The sequence below is a fragment of the Microcaecilia unicolor genome, chromosome 7 (assembly GCF_901765095.1).
Source record: "Microcaecilia unicolor chromosome 7, aMicUni1.1, whole genome shotgun sequence".
In the NCBI taxonomy this organism is placed as follows: Eukaryota; Metazoa; Chordata; class Amphibia; order Gymnophiona; family Siphonopidae; genus Microcaecilia; species Microcaecilia unicolor.
This window is the reverse complement of record NC_044037.1, coordinates 101,839,387-101,858,742: the sequence shown is the minus strand read 5'-3', so window position 1 is coordinate 101,858,742 and position 19,356 is coordinate 101,839,387. Positions and strand designations below refer to the sequence as shown.

At 42.5% G+C, this 19,356-nt stretch overlaps 2 protein-coding genes across 5 annotated transcripts in view; both read right to left on the bottom strand.

Moving 5' to 3' along the window:
• LOC115474633 (sulfotransferase 1C4-like) overlaps positions 1–19,356 on the bottom strand; it is a 313,490-nt gene that overhangs the window by 152,465 nt on the left and 141,669 nt on the right. The window lies entirely within an intron of this gene.
• LOC115474631 (sulfotransferase family cytosolic 1B member 1-like) overlaps positions 5,321–19,356 on the bottom strand; it is a 52,453-nt gene continuing 38,417 nt past the window's right edge. For all 4 annotated transcript variants that reach the window (XM_030210200.1, XM_030210202.1, XM_030210201.1 and 1 more), the window contains exons 2-8: positions 18,160–18,331; positions 15,193–15,312; positions 15,004–15,101; positions 10,900–11,026; positions 7,250–7,344; positions 6,918–7,098; positions 5,321–6,384 (exon numbers count right to left, since the gene is read on the bottom strand). In XM_030210200.1, the coding sequence (XP_030066060.1) occupies positions 6,221–6,384; positions 6,918–7,098; positions 7,250–7,344; positions 10,900–11,026; positions 15,004–15,101; positions 15,193–15,312; positions 18,160–18,322 (948 nt within the window). In that variant the 5' untranslated portion in view covers positions 18,323–18,331 and the 3' untranslated portion in view covers positions 5,321–6,220. The remainder of the gene's footprint in view (positions 6,385–6,917; positions 7,099–7,249; positions 7,345–10,899; positions 11,027–15,003; positions 15,102–15,192; positions 15,313–18,159; positions 18,332–19,356) is intronic.

The window sequence follows — 19,356 nt, the reverse complement described above, 5'->3', positions numbered from 1 at the left end:
CTGGTGCTCAGGTCATGTCAGGGCAGGTCCTATAGCTATTTCCCTATAGTTATCGCACCTGATTGTGGCTGGACAGATTTGGATGGGCTGGAGTGGGGCTGAAAATGGCAAGGACAAACCAAGATCAAGTATGCATAGGTAGGATTATATCATACCTTATGCTATGAGTTTATCTTGTTGAGCAGACTGGATGGACTGTACAGGTCTTTATCTGCCATCATCTACTATGTTTCAATTCTCAAGTCAGGTCTTTTGCTTTCCGGGTTGGCTGGGATTGGGAAAATGCTACAGAAGCACAATCCACAGGAGGAGGGAGTCATGGTGATGGTGGATGAATTGAAGGCATATTATTGCAGTATTCCAGAAGGAGCCTTGATATATGGGTCCTACTGGCCCAGGACTGTCGCTTTAAATCACCAGACTAGGCATGTTGGGGGACAAGGGGGTATAAAATGGTAGGTATTTATGAATAAAGGTTCTTGCTTCAGATCCCAGTTCTGCTTCTGATTGAGCAGAAAGTATAAAGGAGCAGGGGGAAACTGCTGGATTTCAAATGTTCTAACAAGGTCATCTCCTTGCACTCTTCACTGTTTATGTATACAAACAAATTCCTTCAAACAGGGTTAGTTTATACAGACAAGGGCCTATCGTTTGAAATATGATGAAACAGTAACTGGTCAATGTTCAAGCTGCAGAGGTCTGCATTTTTTAAAGCGCTGGCAGTGGCCACCACAGGCTGAACTGGTCTCCAATATTCAATACTGGGTCTAATTCAGGTACCGGCACTGAAGATCTGAACTTTCATGTTGTAGGAATTTATTCAGGTCCAGCCTATATTCAGTACCAATTCCCAGATAACTATCTGGGCAAGTGAGGACTGCTATTTCTGTGATAGTACTGCCCAGACAGTTATCTGGGCCCTGTCACTGATTATCGGCAATGGTCAGATAACTTCTGCATCTGCTCTGACTCCGCCCCTGGACCACCCTGGTACTAGGTAGAGACTGCTGTGGCAGTCAGAACAGGTATGCTGTTGAATATATGCTCCCAACCCCCACAACACTATTTAACCCAACCTCTAAATATAGAGGCATTTACATACAAATGATTTAACTGGTACCAGGGTGGTATGGAGGCAGAGCCAGGAGTTATGCAGTTACCGGTGATATGCAGTGCCAATGCCACACGTTAGATAACTGGGCACATAGGACTGCATATAAAGTGGTCCCCTAACTATTCCCAGTTAGCTAGTCAGGCACAGCACTGAATATCGGCTGTATGCAGTATGTTACTTTAGGAATGGTTCTGCTGTGCCCATCCTTCTCCCCCCTCCCTCCCCCAAGTAGCATAAGGGTGCTTCAGAAAAGACTGAGAGCTCAGGAGGGGAAGAAAACCTGGAGTGACATTCCAATGATTGGAAAGGGTTTTAGTTTCCCATGACAAACAGGAAAGTTTTTTCTGTCAGGAAGTTATCAAAGTCTCCTAGGATACAGGGAAGACACCTAAAGGGAGAAGCCAATTAAAGGAGGGAGTGGTCACTAGGGAGGGATTGGAGATCTCCTGGAGTTAGAGAGGGAACACAAGGGCAGGGACAAGCAGAGGTAGAAGAAGAGCCCCAGCCCAGAGAGAGAGGCTCCAAACCCAAACACTGAAGAAAGGCCAAGAGATATGGACAGAGGAGGTCTAGAAGCAAAAGATTGGAGGCAAGAGCCCTAAAGTTACAGTGGGTGACCACTGGCCATGGAGATAAGTTCTTGATTGTTTTATTTGATTACTCTCTTGCCCAACACTTGTAAGACTTTGTTGTGTTTGTTTGCCCAAGGCTGTAACGGGCAGGCCAATGTCATGGAACACTGCAAGGGAGGTGACTGCCCCAGGCCTTATGGGTAGGAACTAAAAGTCAGGGCTGTATTTTTCTTTTGTTTGCTTTTAACTTTAACAAGTTTGGAGAGAAACATTTGACCCTCATAAAGGTGCTAAGGAAACTGTTAACTGGGGCGAAGAGAAATCAGAGTGAGAGAAAGAGGGGGAGGGGGAGCGGCAAAGACCCTGTTGGGGTAAGCAGAGGCCCCAAACCCCAGTTGAGACAGACCCAGTGATGCATATGGTTCCCTGAGAAGAAGGAAGCCCTAATGAAGGAGACTGTGTGGATAGTGTTGTAAACCCCTAGCTGGAGTACTGCATGGGTAAACTGTCTACCTACGCTAAGACTATGTTTACTATTGGAAGCCATAATAAAGCACTGTATTATTGTTGAAAAGAGGCTGAATTAGAAGCTCTGCTTTGATGGAATGTGGCTACTGGAGAGAAACACGGTAGAAAGGAGCTAAACTGTGCCAAGAGATGTCCTGCCCATTACAGCAGATAGATTCCAGGAACTTCCAAAGACCCATATATTCAGTGCTGGTGCCCAAATAGGGTCCTGTACTGAATATCTGGGTCTAAATTAAGCAGCAGAAGTGTTTAAAGAAATGCTGACTGAGGGGGCGTTACCAAGATGGCGGAAGTGTGAGCGTGTTCGGTGAGATCGCTCCCCGCTGCTCGAGAGTGAAGCATTTTTTCTTCTTTCCCGATGTCGCACACAAAACAAAAAGGAGCCGTGAGGCTTCCACCGTCGCCCGCAGCTTCCTCTTCTCCACTCCAGGGTAGCATGGAGCGCTTCCTGACCCGCCCGTCGCAGAATGAAGGGACGGGGTTGCCTGCTGCAGGGGCATCCGGTGGAGCGGAGCCCCTGATGGGCTTGGAGACATCTTTATCCCCGCCCCCGACTCTACAGGCCCTCCGTGCCCGGCTACAGAAGCGGTGAGGGGTGCAGGTATCCGAGAACCCGATAAGGGGAATAAGGAGCCAGCAGACGGAGGACCCATGCCACAGAAAAGTAGCCAGGAGAGAGAGGTCCTTGGGTTTAAAGGACCCGAAACAACCCCGGAGGTTAATCTAGAGAGGATCTGGCTGAAGCTGAGCAAGATGGATTCCACACTTCAAAATGCCTCAGACAAGGTAAATACTTTATCTTTGAGAATTGAGGACATGGTAAAAAACTTAGGAACGGTTAAAGAAGACCTGACCACACAATTGAAAGATTTAAAAAAAGATATGGATCAATTGCAAGAATTTAAAGTGACGGTGATAAAAGATAATCTGACAATGCATAGAAAAATTGAACAGATTGAGAACGTTAATAAAAGATTGAACCTTCGAGTATTGAATTTTCCTAAAATTCCTGATAAAACACCTATTGAGTTATTTAAAAAATACCTGCAAGAAAATTTGAAAATGCCTCAAGAACTTATTCCTCCTATAAATAAGATTTACTATCTTCCAACAAGATTAAGTGGAAAAGAAGAAAAGAAGGAAGGTTTGGATGTTATAGACTTTAACAATCTGTCTGAAATTCTAGAACAATCCATCGAAATAGTTCCGCAAAGAGCCACTCTTTTGGTTTCGTTGGTATTTGAACAAGATCTCAATGCAATATTGAAACTATACTTTAAATTCTCAAAGGTTCCTTTTTATGGAACAAAAGTATGGATATTTCCAGATGTTACTAAAGTGACGCAGGAACGTAGAAAATTATTTTTGGCATTGAAACAGGATGTTCTTAAATTGGGTGGTTCTTTTTTGTTAGTTTATCCTTGCAAATGCCTGGTCAGGTTTAGTGGGATAAAGTATGTATTCTATGACTCAGAACAGCTAAAATCCTTTCTGGACATGAAACAGCTTAATCTAGAACTAGTTAAATGATATTGTGACGAATTATACACATAAACCGCATTTAATATTTAATTATTTATGTTAATATGCCTGTATAAAACTCCACTAAACTGTAACACCCCCCCCCCTCAATTTGAGGTCTAAGGAAGCATTTATAATTTTTCTTATTACCTATTTCTTTAACGTTTGTATTATGCTGTTTTTCTGTAACAAGTAATATGCTTGTAAGAAATTGATAAATCTTATTAAAAAAAAAAAAAGAAATGCTGACTAAATATTGACAGGAGAGTGCTTGGAAATACTCTTAACAAAGCTGTTTATATGTGTGCTTATTTATTTAGGATTTATGTAACAAAGTAACTCAGTCTTAGTATTACCACATTGTATAATCTGCATCAGTCAATGTACCTCATTTATTTATTGGGATTTATGAACTGCCTTTATGAAGCAATTCACCCAAGGCGGTGTATAGCTGGTACAGTTCAACATAAAACTTACAACAGCATAACAATAGTAAAATGATCAAATATAAATGCAATTGAGTCCTGATCTTAGAGAAGAGGGAAACAGAAACAAATGGATCTTGTTCAGATATGCTGATTCCAATCCAATGGAAAATAATGACAATATATGGGAAAACGTATGTAATGAGCACCAGAAAGGTGTTACACTGTTCTCTTTAGGGCATTGCAGGTGTTGGTATCAAATGAAAGTAACTAGGGCTATACTGAATATTTGTATTTGATTCAATTTGGCCCTGAATACATTATTTGTATTTGGCTGAACAGTGATTCCGATACAAATAATCCGGGGCTCTACTGTACTAAATCATACTGAAATAAACACGATCTCTGATTTTATGTTGCTTCTTTTATTATTTGTTATGTTAAAGCTCAAGACCCATTATTTGTATTCGTAATTAGCTGATTGCTGCATAAAGTTAGTTGATTCATAGTGATTTTGTAAATGAACATTACATGTACCCCCTTTTTTAGGCTCTTCCCTTAGAAAAGGGGGCAGACTTTTGAGCCCTACAGAGGTCTAACAAACTCACCACAGTCCCGGTTGACCTTCAGAATGGGGGAGCAAAAAAGTCTCAGGCACACACTCAAAAATGCTCTGCACATAGATTTTGTTGTTCCAATCAATAAAGAAAAGTTTACTTAAGCAAAATTTAAAATGACAGAGTAACAAAATCTCTTCCAAAAAACAGCTGACCAAAAATGTACAATAGAGATCACAAGGCAAATTCCAAGGGTCCTTTCAGCCTCCCTTGCCTCGATTATTTTTCTCAGAATCAATGTGGAATTATTTGTCATTATTATGGATGATTCCTTGTGCCTTAAGGGCAACAGCCAGTCCTCCCCCCCCCCCCCCAAAGGATGCACTCATATATTTTCTTTTCCACAAAAATACAACACAGCTTGCACGCCATTAGAAGTCCTTGATTTCAAAATTGTTGCCAAAGAGTTCTATCCCGAGACAAACTGAGATGGCTCCACTCCCTAAAATCCACAAAAAGAAAGGAACAGGCCCACTTGTATAGAAAGACAAGTGGCCTTCCTACTTAAAATACCCCCCCCCCCCCCCCGTTTACTAAGCCGCATGGCAATGCTGACACAGCCCATTCAAAATGAATGGGCATTAGCGCATGGCAGCTGCTAGCACGGCTTAGAAAATGGGCGATAAAAGGTTAAGGATTCTGTTAAGAGTGTGGGACCTGAGGATCTTTACTCACATTTTCCTGTTACTTGTTTGTTAGTGTTGGAAATTAAGGAGCCCTTTTACTAAAGCTTAGCATGTGATAGTGAACATTAGTGTGTGTTAAATGCCATGTGTTCCATAGATATAAAATAGGACACAAAGATTTAGCCTACACTAATGTCCATTTGTGTGTGCTAAGCTTTAGTAAAAGGGCCTCCGAGAAATTAATTTGCTTCTGTATACTAAACCGAATTAAGGCGTAGCGCTCTGTATAGTTGCATACACAGTTACAAGCAGGGACGACAGAATACTCCTGATTGCATAGGGTTGGTCTTGTTTTCTGTTATGTGGCCAGCAGTAAGATCTTTTGGCTAAACAGTCAAGTCACCTGTTACAGGCCCAACTTACAGCATAGAACAGAAGAGATCATCTGTCAGAGAAGGGACACTTCTCCTAGAGTCTGTCGTTCCCTTCCTCAGAAGTGTTCCTGATTCGTAGTATGAATAGGAATCTCATATATTTGCAGTGAATGTAACTCCTGTTTTTTTGTGATGTTCCAGTTTATAAATGATTCTTGCATTAGGTGCTGCCCGTTAAGTACTGAGATATGGGAGTCACAGAACACCTAGTAAGCACATGAAGGAAGAATATTATACACAGGGACCTTGCCCACTCTGAATGCAGGGCAGTGGAGAAAATTCTGGGGGTTGTCAGTGTTGTATAGTAAGTAATTTTTCCATAGAAGATAGAAGGGTGGAGGAAGATTATAGCACTTGTCCTATTTGTTTGCAGATTTATGTGGTCACTGCCTCCGTTGGGTGACCTTTTCATCCTTCTCATCTGTGGCATCTGGTGAAATCTGTGTCCGGAATGTCAGCGTTGTCCCTACCATTTTGTGCTGGTAATCTGCATCAAAAACTTCATTCTGTGCCACTGTGAAATAGTGTTTCCAGTCCCCAACTTCTCCTAGAGAGAGAGAGAGAGAGAGAGAGAGAAAATCCAGCCTTATTATGCCCTATCGCTTACATCAAGGGCTAGGTCCTTTCCTATGAAAAGAGTGGTGCACAAAGATTTTCATACAGTGGATCATCAGTATGTAGCTATGTTTTTCTTGCACATTCAGCGTGGTAATCCTTAAACTCAACTGGCTAGATGTGCCCTCAGGAGATGGTTAAGAAGCACTGCTCTACCAAACCCCCCTCCTTCTTTCCTTTTCTTTAACTACCCCTTCTCACACTGCCTATAAACAATTTTCTTTCCTCAAATCAGAGGCGGAAACTGCACATCTTCTCTTCTCTTGTCCTTACGATCTCATTCTCGCCCAGCTCCTTAGGCTGCTGCAGTTGGTCATTGAGTTCTCCTTCCTGGCCTTGAAAGAAGGATGATGTTCTCTTTTTTAGGATCTCCTTACCCCACTCTGTCTCTAAAAACCCTTCTTGCTCCATGTTTCATGCCCTATTGAGGAAGTGCAGTGAATCACGTGAACTCTATCCTAATACCTTTTCTCATGAAGGGAGAGATCGATTGATTAAAGATTAAAGAGGAAACAGTGGAACCATTGACCATTGGGTTTTCCTTCATGACCTGGAAGGAGGTATAATGGACAATCTTCTCCAGGACTTCCTCCCCCAGGTCCTTCTCCAGGAATTTCATCACTTTTCGGATCTCACGAGCAGGGTTCTGCACAGGAAAGATGAGAGGAAATATAATGAATGTACAGTACACTTTCTGGAAATTTGGGGAGGGGATTCCACAAGTGTATAATGGGCTGTTATAGTTTGTGGAGTCAGAGATAGCAGACAGTTTCAGTGTTATGTGTGCATTATCTCACCTTCTTTATGTCTTCATAGAACAAGTACAGGATCCTGTGCTTGTCCTTCTCATCCCAATACCTGCGTACATGATCATACCAAGAGCCCCAGCTGACTGAAAAGATACAAAGTAATTGTGAATTGCATGTCTACACTAGAAACAGGTGACAGAAGTAGATGTTAAATATGACACAGTCTAAGAATGTGCTGTGCCTCTCATCTTTACTCTGAAGGACTGGGGAGCATTAAAGTAAGGCCTGTGGAAGAACCTCAGCCTCTTAGCTTGTCTTATATTAGCAGCCTCTCTCTCTCTCCCTCCTAGTTATCTCCACTACTTTCCTCATGTGATCTCCTCTTTTTTTGCCAGCTTACTAGACAATAGAGTTTCCACCATATCCTTAGCCTCTCAGATAGTCTGTACTGAATCACATTCCCTGCCTTGGAGCAACAAGGTTTCTGCCATCCTCCTAGACACCCAAGTTTCCACCACACTGGCTTGAATTGGTACAGAATGTGCAGAGCTGTACTGCAAACTGTGGAGTCGGTCTTAGGCAGGGGCAATAGAGGCGGCCTCACAGGGCCTCGTGTTCCCAGAGGCCTCATGTCTCTCCCCGAACCTATCTTAATGCAAAGCACACTGGTGGTCTAGTGGCTTCTTCAGGACAGGAAAGAACTCCACTCTTTCCTGCCCATTGCCACTGCTACTAGCGCTGCAACATTCTTCAAAATGGCTTTCGAGACTTCAAGTGGCAGCCTTGTGAGACTTCCATGGAAGTTTCATGAGGCCGCTGCTTGAAGTCTTGGCAGCCATTTTGAAGAAAGCAGCAGTGGGCAGGAAAGAATGGGGTTTTTACCTGCCCTGAAAACACCACTAGAGCACCAGGGCACATTAACTCATTAGTACCCAATGTTCCCATATGGGCACTTATTATGGGAACATTGGGCACTAATGGGGTAAGGTAGGTTTGGGAAAGGCACCCTGAGGCTCGGTGGGATGGGGTGGGTTGGGGAGTGCATGGCACAGCATGGTACTGCACCCTGAGGCTTGAGAAGGAGAGAGGGCAGAGTCCTCTAGGCTTGGGCCTCCCTGTACACATAAATTAAAAAAAAAAACGTCTTGTCGGAAGGAGGCAGGGCTAGCCAGGGGCAGGCTAGGCAAGGAGCTGGGGGGCCCCACCAAACTGTGAGCAGACCAGGGCCCCACAATTGTTAAGACCTGCCCTTTGTGGTAAATACTGGGGCAGGTGTAGTTTCTATAATTAAAGAGTAAAATTTAAAATGTAATTTATTTATTTATTTATTGCATTTGTATCCCACATTTTCCCACCTTTTTGAAGGCTCAACGTGGCTTATAAAGCACCGTTATGGCATTCACCATTCCAGGTTAGAAGATAACAATTGGTGTTACATAGATAACATGGATGACATAATAAAATTAAGCAAACAGATATAAGAAGAAAACAGTTCCGAATATAGGTAAAGTGGAGATGTGTTACATTTACAATTATTGTGGTATGCCTTGTTGAAGAGGTAGGTCTTCAGAGATTTACAAAAGTTAGTTAGTTCGTAAATAATTTTTAGGTTAAGCGGCAATGCATTCCATAACTGCGTGCTCAGGTAAGAAAAACTTGATGCATGCGTTAGTCTGTATTTTAGACCTCTACAGCTGGGGAAGTGAAGATTAAGGAATGTGCAGGATGATCTTTTAGCGTTCCTGGGAGGCAAGTCTACCAGGTCTAACATGTAGGCTGGGGCATCTCCGTGAATGATGTAAAATATTGTAATTGTTAAGGAAATGATTTTCCATAGCCTACAATATTGCAATGCATATTTGTGCAAAGTGCTTTTGTACACACCCATAGTTTCTCTTTGAAAATTTGCTGCAAGTAGGCAAGCTGAAATGGCATGCACAATTTGCACTTATTGTTTCTGTGGTCAGGAGTAGCATAGTGCAGATACATTTGAAAATCAAGTATGTGTATGTACATTGTTTTCTTCTTCAGATCTAAGCACACCTCTGTGAATGGCTCTTTTTAACCCAGCTAAAATAATGTAATTGATACTCTGATCATGGATAAACTTTGCTCTCTAGGAGTAATTCTTGATTGAGCACTGATTATGAAATTTCAGGTTAAAAAAATGATTGGGCTGATTTTTGCAAAATTGAAAATGATCTGATGTTTAAGAGATTATCTAAATATGTCTAATTTTAGAACAGTGATCCAGAGCCTGATAACTCCCCATTTTGATTACTGTAATAGTCTACAAATTGGGGAATCAAAGAAATCCCTCAAATCTTTACTAATAGCACAAAAGACTATCGCAGAAGTTCTTTTTGGTTTATCAAAATATGATCACATTTCTCCTATATTTCTTAAATTGGTTAACAGTTGAATTCAGTATAAAGTTTTATTGTTATTTAAAGCATTGACTGATAATGTTCCAGTTCCAGTCTCTACAAATTTGCATTTGTATCAACCAGCTAGGTCCTTACGATCCTCCTCAGCTAATTTATTAAATATTCTATCCTTCCATGCAGTTCGTTTGGAGGAATTCAGGTCCTCTATTTTTGCTATTACTGGGCCAAAACTCTGGACTGCATTGCTGCCCTCCTTGAGGTCAGTGAGGAAACTTGATACTTTTAAGAAGTCTTTAAAGATTATGATATTCCAGCAAGCCTTTCATGATTGTTTTGCTCCTACTTGAAGTATTGCATTAAAATTTCACAGAATGCCTATTTTATAAGGTATTATTTATAGCCTGTTTTGTTTTTAGTTATTTTGTTGATGTTTTTAATGCTAATTTTATGTATGTTTATTTTGTACTCCACCAAGAATAGTAGACTCGAGTGGATTAAAAAGATTTTGAATAAATAAATAAATGAATAAATAAATAAATAAATAGATAGATGCACACTGTGAAAACTTGTGAATGCTCTTAGTGACTCTAATGGGAATACTTTTCAACCAGGGCAGTCTACAAGGGTAGATATTATTCAACAAGGTAAATGCCTTTAAGAGTTGCCATCTGATTGCGTACCAGTTTAACAGGCCCCAAAACAGAAAATAAGAATGAGCCAAGAGAAATTCTTAGCTAGCAAAAGATGGCCCATTATGATATAGTTAAACTTTTTATCTGGCAATGTAAAATTGTAAATGTATCATTAAGATAATCAAACACAAAATTTTAGTATTTCTTGGTTTACTGTATCCAGAGAGGGTGGGCTCTAGATTAATAGGTGCCAAAATTGAAACTGGCATCTCCTCCCTTTTGATGGCAGCAGTTCTGGCAGTGTCCCTTCTTTACTCCAGCCCAAAATCTTCTCTCTCTCTCCTTCTATACCACATCTCCTTTCCCTCACTCTTCGACCAAGTACCATTGCCACACCCATCCTCCTCTTTCCCTTGCCCATATGGTGGCCCCTCATGCATGGTGCCTTATCGGCAACACTCCAAAAGCTGGCCTTGTCTCTAGAATCTAGAGATGTAAGAAATTACAGATGTCAAGCAGGACTCCTCCACAACCAATTTGTATATACAGTACTTCTCTCAGAGAGAGGTTTTCTGCTGGCTGCTCTGGCAATGAGCAAAGGCTATAATTGAGGGAATGAAATTATGAGAAGGATATCAGCCCAGACCCTTTTACTCCACCAAAGATAGTCCCAATTTACGTTTCTCCTCCATAAATGTCTGCAGATATTCATCCCACGGCCCTGGCTCTGGCTGTACTGCATTCATCTTATTAAAGAAGTAGAATGAGACCGCATTGTCCTTTGCATTCCTGGCCACATAAATTGTCTGAAAGAAGAAAAGAAGTGTTAAAAGAAGACAACATTTGTCAATCAAGGCTATGGTAGGAGATGCTGAGCATGGACTCTAGAACCATGACCACTTAAGTGAAAAAAAGTGGAAAGATCTCCTCAATGGAATAACAAAAGCATAAAGAAAACTGATCAGTCAGCCTGGGAAGAATACAGAGGAGACTGTGGAGAGAGAAATACTTTTAATTTTCCTGGCTTCCAGCAGTAAGGAAGATTATTGGTAACACCGAAAGTAACATCACTGGGATCACACCTGCTGCTATAGGTTTTACAGTTACCTATGGTATACTGAAGCTGTCACATAGCCATGGGTGCATGACTGAAGGGGTATGACCAATGAGGAATGCCCCTTTGGAGTCCTTTCAGAGTACCAGCAGAGTTCTAGTGGAACATGACTAGAGACTTTGGTAAGTGACTTTCTTTTTTTCCCATTAGGAGGCAAAGGAAGAAGAAATTAGAAACTACTGATTGAATCAAAGGATTCTAAGATTCAAGGTGCAATAAAATCTCATGTTTTACCTGGAGCTAAAGCAACTAAAGCTCAAGAGGGCTTATTTCCTGGTCTCCCTGATACATGGACTAGATTGATGATAGGGGCCTCTCTTAGTCTTGTTCTCTCTTCATCACCCATGCTTCCATCAGGATGGAAACCACGTTATCCAACTGTTTATCTCATCTTTATTCTTTCTCAGGGGAGACTGAGTAAATTTAAAGTGTTTGCGTTGGATTTTGGATCTTAGCATTGATTTCCCCAATCACCTGAACAATTATGAATTTGGCCTTAGTTAAAAGGGAATATACTATTGGAAAACTAACTCAAGGAGTTGGTAAAGGCTATCAGCTAAATACTAAATTTTCCTTATTATGCATTAATTTCTCCTGTTGAAATGTTAAATACATTTTTGTGACCTTTGGAATTAGGAACCCTTCTCCATTCTGGCAATCTTCAAAATCTTTTATGTTCCGGGCTCTATGAGGAGGCTGGGTGGGGGGAGAAGAGGTACTGAGCATGAGTCCCTCAACTTGACTTCATATTTAGAGACCTGTATTGACAAGGCTAACAAAAGAACCACCGGTTACATTTGTGCTAGCCTCTGATAGGGATAGAGTGTTGAGACTTTTATTGTTGCTAGGTCCCAATTATTTCATGGGCATAAGATTTATATTTTTCCAAATATATCTGCTAAAGCACAAATTAGACAAAAATTCCTCAAGCCTATCCCAGAACTCAGGCTTTGAGGATGGATTTCTTTTTTAAACTTTCTTAGGAAATGTTTTAAAGGGTGAGATTGTATCCAGCCATTTAAGGGACTTTCTTAACAGCCATGTACTGATCACTAGCAGGAGTTCAAAAGGGGAGTTCATTAGAAGCTCAATCAGCTGTCAATGCAGTTGTATCTCTAGACAGTAGAATTTGGGGTGACAAGCCACAGTGACATTTCAGCATAGGAGCCAACTCTGTGGGTGCTGTGGGTGCTTGAGCACCCCCAATATTGAGAAAATTCCTTGTATATGTCCAGGGAGGGGTTATTTCAATTGGGCTTAGCACCCCCAATAAGTTTGAAAAGTTGGCTCCTATGCATTTCAGTACATCATGCTCACCATCACTAGGTCCTTCTATGTATAAATTCCCCCCACTCTGTAGTTTCAGTTGCCCAGTAAAACCACCATTATAATTGATTACATCATTCAACAAATTTGTCTATGTGGGAGTGGAGTCTGGATTCTCTACAGGATTGGTCAGAATCTCAATATAAACCCTAAACCTTCAGTTCTGTAGCACACATTCCTCAACAATGGAGCTATCCCCTTACAAGTCAGCAGTGGTGATCCTAGGTCGGCTGCCACCTGGGGCGTATCGCCGCTGCGCATCCCCCCCCGGGTGCAGCAGCGTCCATCCCCCCAGGGTGCAGCATGACACCCCCCTCCCCGGCGCATCAAGCCCCCCCTCCGGGTGCATTCTTGGCTGCTGGAGGGTGCAGAGAACAGCTGCGTGCCTGTCGGCTCCACTGGCTCCCTGCTCCCTCCGCCTCGGAACAGGAAGTAACCTGTTCTGGGGCAGAGGGAGCACGAAGCCAGCGAAGCCGACAGGTGTGCGGCTGCTCTCTGCACCCTCCAGAAGCGTGCACCCAGGGCGGACCACCCCCACCGCCCCGCCCTTGGTACGCCACTGCAAGTCACCACACACAAAATATTCAAATTGTGATTATCACTGATTAAAGCAGTCAGGTTTTTGTTTGTGTGGTGACTCTACAGGATGTGGAGACCACTAGTCCTGAATGCCTTTGCCCCTGAGCCTGCCTTCAAATAGGGCCAGACACTTTGTAAAACAACATAAAACCCTGCAAAAAGATACTCAGAACCTATATAAAAAGCTTACTACACCACAACAACCCTAGCCCCCAGGACTCAAACAGCAGCAATGCTACCCATGAAAAACAACACTATAAATATTACATTGGGTTCTAGAGCACTAATATACAGGAGCAGCCTGACTAATTAAGGCCAACTAAGGTGGAGGCCTCAGGTGGCACTTTTCAGGGATCAGCATTAACAGCAGAGGAAGAGCCCTACAAATGAGTGGAGAGTAGAAGCTAAAGGCAATTGTTGCTGTACTTGCAGCACTTTGTTGCACTTGTTGCTCTCTAGCTGTCTTTTTGCTGCTGGTTGGCCTCAGGTCCTCCCAGTGCTGGAATTTAACGTATGGGCCAAGAGCTGGTGAGTGGAAGGAGTGACTACTAAAGCAGGGGAGTAATAGCAAGCCATCAAATCAGGAAGGGATATGGCTACATTAGACCCAATCCGATGGCTAAATTTCAGGTGGCAAAGGGGTGGCAAGCCTATGTGTCAGTGGTAGAGGGTTATTAATATGGCACATTTAAATGTGGTTTATTTTATGTAATTTCTTCTTTTTATCTAATTGCTGTAGTTCAGCTTCTTTCTCATATTGTGGTGTTTAGGTTATATCGTTTGTTTATATATTGTTTGTCACCTGGAAATTTGATGCTTTAGTACTTTTTCTTTGGGAAGATGGAAAAAAGAAAGGACATGTATATCAAGTACGAAAGAAACAAAATTAAGGCTTGCACGATAAAGGATGACTGAAACCATTTTTTCCAGTTTCAGCTGAAGCCGAACGTGCAATCAAATTTCAGTGCTGGGTTTTGGCTGAAACCGGCCACCCCTAATCAGCGCTACGCCCACTCCCACCTCCACCTCCCAAAACAGGAGCAACTCCCTTCAAAGGGGTCCCCCAAACAAAAGAAGCTCCTCTCCCAGACCCTCACCAACCCCCACAGGCCTCCCCTTCCCAAGCTCACCTTGCAAGCAATCCCTACTTGATCATGCCCCTGCTGACTGTTGTCAAAATGACTGCTGCAGTTTCAAGTGGCAGTCTTGTGAGATGCTGCCAGAAGTTGCAGCAGCCATTTTGAGATTGTAGCTGACATGAATAGGCAATTGTTCCTACCTATGTCGGTTCCAATCTCAAAATGGTTGTAAGACTGCTGCTTGAAATTAGAGCAACCATTTTGACAATGAGCTGGCATGGGCAGGAGTGAGTTGTGGTCACTGCTGCTCTGACTGCACCACTGGACCACCAGGCTTGTGAAGGAGGACTACAGGTGGTGGTGGGGGTCCAGAAGGGAGCTTCTCCTGTTCAAGGGGGAGGGAGGAAGCAGGGGCTGACCCAATTTCAGGTACACTGCACAGTTTCGGTTTCAGCCGGAAGCACATTTTCATTTTCAGCCGAAACAGAAACAAGACCGAATTTGGATTTCAGGTCTGTTTTGGCACCAAAGCTGAAATTCAGTCAGCCTCTATTGTGGGAGGTTCTAGGCTAAAGCCACTCTCCTCTAGATTCAATGCTTCTAATCAAATGTGAGGAGGCATGATTCCAAGAAGGAGCACTCATGAAAGCCTGACAGAAAACAGTAGAAGAAAGAGGAAGTTTACCTTACAATTCAGCGTCCAGAAAGACTTGGGCACTAATTGAAATGGGAGGTGAGTTTTAATAATGCGAGAAGATGGGGTCTTATTCAGGATCTCAACACCTGAGGAGTAAAATGGTAAGTCAAAAATTCAGTGATACTAAACCATCTTGTAAATGGTACGCCTGAGAAGAATTGAGACCTAGGGACCCACCTGAATCAGGAAAGGCAAGTTCCAAGAATGGTACCCGGATATGGAAAGGGGCCCGCTTTGCATTTTCTATATCTCCTCCATTGTTGACAAGATCAACAATTTCTTGCATCCAGGTGGTACCTAAGGAGGTTAAACACATAAGAAAAAAAATTGCAGTACTGTGTACATGAGAACTTTTCTTTCTAATAAAAAAGCTATGATTGTACAACATGTCATAAATTACTGTACATCTGGTCCTAATGAAATAGCTAGGCATGCCTTTTTTTTTTCTTTTTCAAAAATGGTGCTGAAAAATAGATGCACTGAGCACAAAAACATCTAGCAAATGGAAATTTTTGAAGCAAAAAGTTGGACGTTTTTGTCGTTTGAAAATGGCAATGTTCACTACTGGATTTTGGGACATTTTCCACAAAACATCCAAAATCAGATTTAGGCGTCTTTTCAAAAATGCCCCTCTAGATCTAATAGTGGTCAATAACACCTAAAATTCAGATTCAACCAGTGTACATGTTGTATCCGTACAATCTGATACACAAAGACCAAAAGGGTTCTCATCAATTCATATTTAATACAGAGTTTGTATCTCGATTTCTGCCATTAGTCAAACCCTAGGTACCAAAAGCCCATAAAAATGAATGTGAAAAAAATAGTTTTTTAAACCCTTCTTAAAATAGTCTAGATAGGGTTCTAGCTGGAAGCATTTAGGAAGGATATTCCATAATGCAGAGACTAAATAAAAGAAGGTTGATCCACATGTGAAGTCCAATCTAGTTTGTGGAAGTGGTCGAGTAACCAATGGATTCTGTATCTGGGATCTTGATGATTGCACTGGGCCATAAGGAATCAGCAGGTTGGCCAAATACTGTAGTTGTCTTAGATAAAAAGCCTTATGAGTCAAAACCATAACCTTGTATTTCATGCGGTACGAACAAGGTAACCGAGGTACCTCTTCCAAGAGTGCTGTAACTCTGTCAAAGGTCTAGCCCCAGTGATAATTTTAATTGCTAAATTTTGAGTCATTTATAGGTAGTTGATAGTATATTCAGGTATTTTTGTTGTAGACCGGGGGGTGGGGGGGTGTCAGTAACAGCTATTCATATTTGGAGTAGGTTGGGAATATGGTATTCTTGTGCCTGTTTCACCTTGGAGCTGTGGTTGGACTTGTGTGTTTCTTTTACTCTAATAGCAATTTGTACCTTTCACTGAAAAACTGTTAATAAGAAAATTAAAGTTCAAAAAATGCCAAATTAATCTAATCAGGCACAAGGAACCAAAGCAACTAAAAGATCCTCCCCACCCTGCCCACATTGAAAACCAAACTCATCCAGAGGGAACAGGTAGGAGAACTGACTGTCAAAGAAATGAGTTAAGCCCTGCCAGCAGAAAATGAGTGAGTCCTGCAGTTCCCTGAGAGAATTTATGAAGTTCTGGAGGTGGTAATAGGAGATAGCATGGGAAGGGTGGATATCAGATGGGGATCAGCCCTTCCTCCTTTGAGTCTTCCTCAAGTACTAGGAAGGTAATGAATTGAGCTACGGGGCAGGGGGATGTCCAGAATTTTTGTTATTTGTGCTGGGATGGAACAGATTCAGGATGACTTTGGATGGGGGGGGAGGAGGAGGATTGCATGGGTACCTGCCAGGAGTGAGCAGAAAGACCTGGACCAGGGTGGGTGGGCACAGAATTTGTCTTCCCCCCCCCCCTCCGACCCTGGTCTGCTGCGCTTTTGGCTTTCCGTCCTTTGCTCGTAAACCCAACATATGAAGTACCTGATGGCGGAGATCCCCAAACCCCGCCAGAAGACGACTTCCTCCTCCTCTTCCAAACAGCAGCCAGCAGCACTTGTCTCGAGCTGTGACTGCCAGCAGTAGGCCACGCATAGGCAGAGGGGCCAGTGTTGGTGCTCGAGGTAAGTACTGCCAGCTGCCGTTTGGAAGAGCACTGACTGCCCAAGGTGGAGGAAGACCTCTGCTGGCGAAGTTTAGAGATCCTCACTAGCCATTGGGTGGGCCTGGAGATTGACCTCTTGTTGTATTTTGTTTGTTTGTTTTGTAGAGAACTTAGCACTAGGCTTAGCCAGGAAACACAGCCACATTTAATCTTGCTATTCACATTTTGACTGGATAGATTAGGCCAGATATTCAGTCACCCTTTTTATCCAGGTGTGGATCTTTGGCTAAAGATAGCCAAGTAAATTGATCCAATCATCTTACTGGTTTAGCGAGTTTCAAATATCTACTTTATTGATTTCAATTTTGGGCTAGATCCATAAATTAACAAAGAAAATGTTATTTTGTTTTCTACCTTTGTATATAAGATTTATATACTGACAATTTGCAGCCCAATATTCAAATGTACTAATCTGGATAGCGGCATCTGCTACTGGGATAAGTGCCATTGACTGGGGCCATCCCTTGATTTTCAGTGGCATTATATCTGGATAGTGCCACTGAAAATTGTTACAGTGCTAGTGCAGTATGGGGTGGGGAGTGGGTGAAAGCAAAATGTATCTGAGAAGCAGTATTATTTAGACTGTTACCCAAATAACTATTTTGTTGTTCTAGTTTTATCCAGATGGTTATCTGGGTAATGGTCTGAATGCTAACGCTACTCAGATTAGGATGCTGCTGCTCATTCTATCCGGATATTAAGCACTGCCATCTGAATAGCAGCCATCGCTGAATATCCGGGAATATCTTCAAATGCCGCAGCCAAATATCAACCACAGAGTTTGAATATTGACCTGTTGGTTGCAGAAGCTTGAAAGGTTCAGGAGATGTTTAGAAAAATAGATAAAGAAACAATGAAACAATTACACAAGCAAATTTTTTAAATAAAAGCATGCTAAAAATATACGCAGAAAAAAATAGGCTGGTGTGCGAGTGTAGTGTACCAGTGTGTGTGAATGGTTCAATGTCCCCTTCTTCTGCTATTTAGACAAATTTCCCATTCTCTGGAGGTTCCCACCTGCTTTGGGGTAAGTGGCAATGAGCAAGTCATCTGGTCGAGCTTGAAACTCTTCTACATGCTTCCAATTCTGGGCAATGGGTTCCATCAGTGGGATCCCATGCACCATTCTTAGAGGGAAACGCTTGATGAGACTTTCAGGGATTTCAGCCTTCTCTGTCATCTTTGGCACCTGTGGTGAATAGTCAAGATCTGTAATGAGACTGAGGGAAAGGATTTGTAGGCTAACATGAACAAATAACTATGAAAGCAAACCACTGGGACTACAAATACATATGCAGGCCATGTGACCCCCTAATCAAAGCATTATGCCAGAAACCATAACATAAGCTATGAGAACCTCAAGTCAAAGCAAAGACAAGGGGTCATAACACAAACTTTGAAAAACCTAGATCTACAGCAATGGAACTATTAAGTCAAGCTATTAATACTACGGAGTCACTAAAAAAACATAACCTGGTCAATATTCAGCCAGCGGTGGTTAGTGGTTTTTTAAGACCAATCGCTAGCTAAATTAGACCCAGGTATTCAATGCCTGGCCATGTGCTAGCTGCTAGCACTTATGCGGATCCTGGCCAAAATTCAGCCAGGGCCTCCATAAGATGCTTATGTGGGTCCCAACTAAATATCAACTGGGACCCACATAAAAAGATCTGTCATTCCCCCCTCCCCTGATTCTGATGCCCCTCCCATCCTTCCCCAACAAGATAACCCCCTCCACATGATCCAATCCCCTCCTGACCCCACCATCTCACATCCCAGCAGCCCCCCCCCCCCAGGGTAGTCCAGGCAGAAACAAACCCCACTTGCTTCTGCCCCTGGAAGCTCTGGCTGAAAAATTGTGGTCATGTCCTTTAGTGGTAGTCTCGCGAGACCCCCTAGTATCATTCTGGGTAAGGGGTCAGATCTTGCTGGGGGGTGTCAAGAGGGAGTACAGTGAGAGATGCAGGCCACTACCTAGATGTTATGCCGATGCAGGTTGCTATTCACTGCCAGCACCTGCATCACCACGTGACCAAGGTTAGGACAGCTATTTGTGTGATCTTATTAGGTCACTTAGATATGTGGGCACATATGTGGATTCCTGACCACAAGATCATACCAAGTAACAACGAATGCGGACATATCACCCCCATGGATACCTGAATGTGGAGTTCCCCAAGGATCCCCCCATCACCAACTCTCTTCAACCTAATG